This window comes from Lolium perenne, chromosome 3 (genome assembly GCF_019359855.2).
Source record: "Lolium perenne isolate Kyuss_39 chromosome 3, Kyuss_2.0, whole genome shotgun sequence".
Taxonomy (NCBI): Eukaryota; Viridiplantae; Streptophyta; class Magnoliopsida; order Poales; family Poaceae; genus Lolium; species Lolium perenne.
In genome coordinates this window covers 281580671-281587313 of record NC_067246.2, presented here as the reverse complement: position 1 = coordinate 281587313, position 6643 = coordinate 281580671, and the positions used below count along the sequence as shown (strand labels likewise).

Here is a 6643-nt window from a genome sequence, read left to right as displayed (position 1 = left end):
GCCATAATTTTATCTTGTAAGACGACAAGCGTGAAATTCTTTGAGTTTTGTCCGAGTGGTGCATCAGGTAAACATTTTCTCTAGCTCCATCCTTAGGCCCACAACATGGGAACGGGGGGCTTATGCAGTTGGCAACCACTCGCAGAGTGGCGGCGTATGGTGCAGGATGGATGTGCTCGAGGAGTTCACCCCGATGTTCCAATGCAAATGCGAGGCAGTGGCTAACCTGACAAACGAGGCCACGTGCAAGCACCTCCTCGATGCACGGAAGGATCTAGAGCTTGTCAGTGTGATATGCCGGTTCGCCGCCTCGTTGCACTCCGGGTACAACGGGTAGACTAGGGTTAGGTTAGGGTTGGATGAACTATGTATGAACTATTATGAATTGCTCCATTTATACTCGCGGTTTGTATGAACTATCTATTATCTTTTTGAACAAGTCATGGTGCCAAGTTTTCTTCTAAATTTGCAGTCTCGCATATGAACTCTCATACACGATATGGGTTTTCGGGAGTACCCAATATAGATTTTCCGGGTTAAGTTTTACGGATATGTTAGAGATGCTCTTACATTTAACCAAACCACATGAATGGTAAACGATTTATATTGCAGTTGCACATATTGCATAGTGAAATGTAATTGTTTGTGAACTCCTCTATAGTAGATGTTCCAAAGACAAGATCGTCTTAATGCCTCGTGTCCATGTGAATCAAGCTGCTCATAACATTTTACCACCAACAGCAGTTCATCGTGGACGCTCACTCAACCATGTTTTACCGCGTCATCACAGATGACGTCATCGGGACCATTTCCTGGAAGCAAACCGAGGTAATCGCATGCTGATCTTCATGATTAAAGGTTCGCTAATGGTACTGAAAGAAGATAAGAAAAGCGATGCTACGGCGTAGCTTAGCCCTGACTAGTCTTCCCCACAAGTAAACTAGCAAGCGCACCGGCCGTACGGGACCTCGCCACGTACGCCGCCTGGCCTCGTCTATGAACGGAGACACTTCCAGGGTCCCACCACGCCATGAGAAATTTCGCCGCCCGGTAGCACCAGCAAGCAGCGCTCAGCTGCGTCGTCGTCCTCCCGTGTCAACCATGACAGACAAAGAGTCACCTTGCTAGCGCGTGCTTCCCCATATATACATACTTGCGGACGCAGTCACACCTATCCTCATCACCAACCCCATACGCACATCTCGCCGGCCGGCCTTACTTAGTTTCGCCATCACCTCTCTCCCTGCTGCAAGCCAATCTTCTCCGGCTCCGGCCAAGCGCACCAGATATCATCTGCACGCTTCGATCTTAGCCCCAGTCGAAGAGCTAACACTAACAAGTTGGCAGCTGGCCATTGAGATCAAGAGGTAGCTAGAGCAAGAAACTCACCGGCGGCTTGGCTAGGGCTTCCTCTGTCGCCGTACGTACGTGCGGAGACTGGCCGGCCGGTCCGCCTGCCGTGTATACGCCGGGCGATCGATTGTCATGGCCGACGGGAGACCTCCGGGTTACCGCTTCTACCCGACGGAGGAGGAGCTCATATGCTTCTACCTGCGCAACAAGCTCGACGGCCGCCGCGTCGACGACATCGAGCGCGTCATCCCCGTCGTCGACGTCTACTCCGTCGACCCGTTGCAGCTCTCAGGTACGACACTCTCGACCATCGATGCAATCATAGTATGCTTTCAGTACAGTACGTTGCGTCATGCTGCCTTTCCTGCATACGTGTACGCAGAGATCCACGACAGGCTGTGCGGCGGCGAGGGGGAGCCGTGGTTCTACTTCAGTGAGCGGCAGGAGCGGGAGGCGCGGGGCGGCCGGCCCAGCCGGACCACGCCGTCAGGGTACTGGAAGGCGGCGGGCACGCCGGGGGTCGTCTACGGCGCCGACCGTCGGGCCATCGGGATGAGGAAAACCATGGTGTTCTACCGCGGCCGCGCGCCGTCCGGGACCAAGACCAAGTGGAAGATGAACGAGTACAGGGCGTTCCATCACGACAATGACGTCGCCGGCGGCTCAGTCGCTGGGCCAGGGTCAGGGTTCTCCCACGCCGCCGCGCCGCCGAACCTCAACCTCCCTCCGCAGGTACTGTACTCGATCGAATGATTGAATGGATGTTGCTTTCTCGATTTGGCAGCCGTTAGAGGTACTACTGGCAGACTGCACAGTGCCGACGTACGCATCAATGTCATGTCGATCTCCAAGCATAAATTCGTGTGGAAAAGCAGCTTCAACTAGTCAGGCTGTCACTTGCTTCAGATTATGTGTGGTTCTTAGATAGTGCCAAACTGCCAATAAGCTAGGTCGCCATGATGAAAGCCCCACCAATATGTACATAAAGTCGAAAACTAGACAACTAGTTGATGTGTTCTTCGATAATCTGCATATGGCTAACACGCACATTTTCTGCTTCTTGTAGCTGAGAGGCGAGTTCAGCTTGTGCCGACTGTACACCAGATCGGGCACCCTGCGACAGTTCGATCGCCGGCCCGTCGCCGGCGCTGCTGCAGGCGGCGACAATCCAGGGCCAGCCACGGAAGCCGCGATGTCGCTGTCGCCCGACGACGGTGACGGCTCCGGTGGATCCATGCATCTCCATGAAGAGGAGCTGATGGAGGGAAGTGGCGGTGATCCTTACGGGGACGACATTTCCACGTTGGCTGCTCTTCTCTACTGGCCTGTAGACTAGATCATGCACACACATACTTGATTAATTAGTTTCTTGAGCACATCATATTTGATTAGTTTCTCTATGGAGAGGAGTAGTATTTTCTGGAGAAAAGATACTCCGCCCAATTCGGTAGAACTTATGGTTCTTGATACCATATCTCCACCAATTTATACCGTGAATCCCTTGTTATAAGTATAACTAGAGCAATGGTCCTCGCAAAGCTGAGGACATCATCTCTTATGTATTGAATTTGATTACAAATAAATTTAATTTATTGTGTGTGTATCACTTTTATGCTGCAAGAAATAACATGGTTGTTCACCCGCCGTAGATGTAATGGTAAATAAAGTATCACCTAAACGGGAAACTTATTTTATCATCTTTGGTTTATGAGCGAATAAGCATCGAGACTAACGAATGTTTGTGCCTCGCACTTGAATGATAATCAAAGGATTTCGAACACTAGGCTCATACGTTGAGATAGGCTAGAGGGACAACCGCCCGACTATAGTTGGTCCCTTACTTTGGTCCCTCATTGAGTTTCATTATGTGTCTTGTTTCTTCGCATAAAACCTTTTGTGAGATGTGCTCATGAATTATTTGGGATTAAAAAGATTCATGAAACTTAGAAATACAGGAAAAGACTTTTTCGGCCTTTCATGGTCAAATAAAAATAAATAAGATTTGGTGAAAAATACTACGTAGCAGTTGAAACAGTAAAGGAAATATAATAATCACTCCAAATAAGAGGATAATTAATACAATAAACTTTTAAAGAAATAGTTATCAGTGTGATATAGGTAAAGAGGTCCATTGATATTTCATTGGTCAATGGAATACTTTTATGTTGGCATGTTACTTCTATTGAGAATGTGCTTATGATGTTTTTAACCTTACGATCCGGGGGAAATGTTGTAATTGATCTCTAGTTGTAACACATAAAGAGAAAGAGGGTATTGCATCACCCTCACGTACGTGTCCTGATTGGGGGTGTTGTATACCAATGCTTTGGTTTAGGTCCCTATTTCCGAGCGTCAAACATATAAAAGATGAGTCATCCCGTCGTAGACTTATCCAACTGACATACCAAGGGAAATCCTAAACAAACGACTCCAAAAGTACGAAAGAGAACAAGAAGGTCGAACTACCACCGCCTACCACCACCGGAAACCAGTGCCGACGTCTATGGGCTTCATGCACGGCTACACCATCAATGTGGCCTCTTCATCAACTAACACCGCGTGAGGAGACGCTATGGCAATTGCCATGGATACTGTCCCAATTCTGGTTAGTACCACCACTTTTCCACATGTTAAGATGTTCTAAATGTGGGATTACATCCTAATGGTGATTATCTTAAGGCTAATTACACTAACATAAACTACTATATTTTCACATAAGTGCTTTTAAGAGACAGCGTGAATCTGCACCGAATTGATTAAAATGAGTGTTATCTCGTCGAATCCAAATCTTCTCAACTTTGTTTTTGAATTAATGAGTTAAGGCTCTCGATTTTAGTTTCTTACTTAAAACTTGCATTCACCTCTCATCCAGGTCTTTTTACCATGGATATGAACAACCAAATTAGCTTGACGTTATCTCCATTGGATCTTTAGCTTGTCAGCCTGCTCCAATTTCTACTTGGCAAAGGTTGTTGGCCAACAGGGTTGCTGGTTTGGTAAGTACAAGCACTCAACAAAGGCTTTGCCGAATTTCAGGCAGCCTTTTCAAAGGTTACTACCCACTCAACGAATGTGCACTCACCATTGCAAACTATCAAAGGAGAAGGACACTCCTAGAGTCCTAGTATACACTTGAGACGCCACTTGCGACGACTGCTCCCACCATTGCATTTCTCACGAACCCTATATGCAGACCGAAGAGTTCTTTATACAAACTTAAAAATTGTTATTTCTCAATCATGTCAGAAATAGCTATGTTGTTATTTAGTTGTCAAAGTTTCTCTTTTTTTTTCTTATTTGGAAAAAGAAAGAAAGTGTAAACAATCAAACAAACCATTTCTCAAGTGTAAAAAAGAAAGAAAGTATGAAATAATAATGCATGGATCCATGGAGGTAACATAATGTGTAATCAACAAATTAAAACATAAGTATGACTTCATATGACTTGTAAAAAATGGTCATGCCTGATTTATTGCCACCTTTTTTTATTTTGAAATTGTTGTGGGTTAAAAGAAAAATGGTCACGTACATGTGACTGATTATTCTAGAGATATACAATGATACAAACCGGGCATACACAAGTTTCTGAGCTCACATAGGCATACTTACGGACTCCATAAACTCAATGTCGGCCACAAGCCTTTTCAGAACATCCGGCGCAACACAAACCTCTAGCGACATGCTTCCTCCTCGCTCCGGCCCCTCAAACACTGTCGCCTTTCCGTCCATCTTATCCCCAGGGCCGCTCCGTACAGCAACCGGCTTTCCCCACCCGAAGTCATTCCCGAATACGTCGAACCGCGGTGAACTCCCCGTCATCAGCGCCGCCCCTCCGGATGATAGCTTCCCCATGTACTCGAAATCGGGCGCGTGAATCCAGCGATCCAGCCACTCCTCCATGGTGGCCTCGTCGAATGACGCCACGAGGCGGTTCAGCTGCCATGCCGTCCAGCCTAGCCCCTTCTCTAGGATCTCCCCGACGGTGGAGGTTGCCTTGCCGAGCACTACGGCGTTACCGATGTAACCTTGTGGCATGCCGTTCACGCGGCCACGACATCCAATTAACATGGAATAAGATGTCTCCTGCCCCGGTGGGAGTTGCCGCGCGCGGGACACCGCCCGCCAAAGGTGCGCGAGCAGGGCCTGGAGCGAGGAGATAGTAACGTTGGCGGTGCCGGCGATTTCGTTGTTGGCCCTGGCCTTGAGCTTCCTGATGCTGGCGGCAGAGAAGGTGAAAAAGGCTCCACCACGGTTCGCTCGCTCGAAGCGCCGGACAACGTCCTGCAGCTTACTGAATGGCATGTGGATTGGAACGGGGCTGACGTTGTCGGGGAACCATTTCTGGAGCTGGATAACCGGCGCCGGCTTGGATACCTTGTGTAGGGAGTCATTGTTGTTGCCACCTCGGCTGATCCCGGACCAGGCGTTGAAGAATGCCCAGAAAGTGGTGCCATCGCCGACGCAGTGGTTCATGGACAAACCGATGAGGACGCCGTCGTCGAGCTGTGACCTGCACCGCCAGCACCGGTAGCGACTTGATGGCAGCGTCCGCGCCCAGCACGTGGTTGAACGGATAGAAGTCCCGTACCACCCGAAGGCGTGTAGACGGAGGCGGCGATGGTCTCGTCGGTGTGATGCTTCACGACGAGCCGGCTGGCCAAGGAATAGAACTTGCAGGCCAGGGCCCGCGTGAAGGAGGCGGCGAGGGTGTCAACGAGGTGCTCTCCGCCGGCGGGAGGCTCGGGCAGGAGTATGCCCTTCTGTATGTAGTCTACGGTGATGAGGCAGAGATCACATGGCTTGAGGTGGATGTCCACCACTTCCTCCTCCGACGGCGGTTGGACCATGCGCCGGGACACGATCCGGACGGCTTGGGCGGCTCCTGCTTCCATCTTCTCATTGCCCATCTCGCTCTGCTTTCTTTTCTTGGAAGTGGGTATGAGCGGAGCTGCTTGCTCTCTAGTGTGATAGACAGTATACTCAAGCTGATGCGATCTTGCCACTCTTTAATACCTCGTAGGCTTCCATAAAACAACAAAACACGGCATCTCTGGGTGTGAACATGTTCAAAACAAGCACAAGATTCACAACACTTGTATTTTATCTACCCAATTTGGCTCAGCTAGCTGGAGGAGGTCTTCTCTGAACCTTCATAACGGCTATATAAGAAGACTGAATTACGTCAAGTTATTAATTAATTGGGCGAGTCTATGTCTCAGTCGCCTGATGTCATGTGACAAATCTCAGTTTCAATATAGTTGTAATTTATAAAAATAGTACTAATTATCGG

General features: G+C 48.8%; 1 protein-coding gene and 1 pseudogene across 2 annotated transcripts; one reads left to right on the top strand and one right to left on the bottom strand.

Moving 5' to 3' along the window:
* Nucleotides 1-1136: 1136 nt before the first annotated feature.
* Nucleotides 1137-2959, top strand: LOC127344338 (NAC domain-containing protein 90). Of its 2 annotated transcripts, XM_051370574.2 has the most exons (3): nucleotides 1146-1645; nucleotides 1736-2085; nucleotides 2420-2959. In XM_051370574.2, exons 1-3 carry the CDS (start codon nucleotides 1486-1488, stop codon nucleotides 2687-2689), a joined length of 780 nt encoding a protein of 259 aa, XP_051226534.1. In that variant the 5' UTR covers nucleotides 1146-1485; the 3' UTR covers nucleotides 2690-2959. The 2 variants fall into 2 exon arrangements, with proteins under 2 accessions (XP_071684610.1, XP_051226534.1); XM_071828509.1 differs by having other exon boundaries at nucleotides 1137-2085.
* Nucleotides 2960-4929: 1970 nt separating this feature from the next.
* Nucleotides 4930-6332, bottom strand: LOC127338676 (uncharacterized acetyltransferase At3g50280-like; annotated as a pseudogene).
* Nucleotides 6333-6643: the final 311 nt, after the last annotated feature.

What these genes read in the sequence shown, in the direction of transcription:
- LOC127344338 (XM_071828509.1), top strand. Translation starts at nt 1,486, where the DNA reads ATGGCCGACGGGAGACCTCCGGGTTACCGCTTCTACCCGACGGAGGAG. An exon ending in ACCTCAACCTCCCTCCGCAG is followed by an intron (nt 2,086 to 2,419) that starts GTACTGTACTCG and finishes TGCTTCTTGTAG; the next exon opens with CTGAGAGGCGAGTTCAGCTT.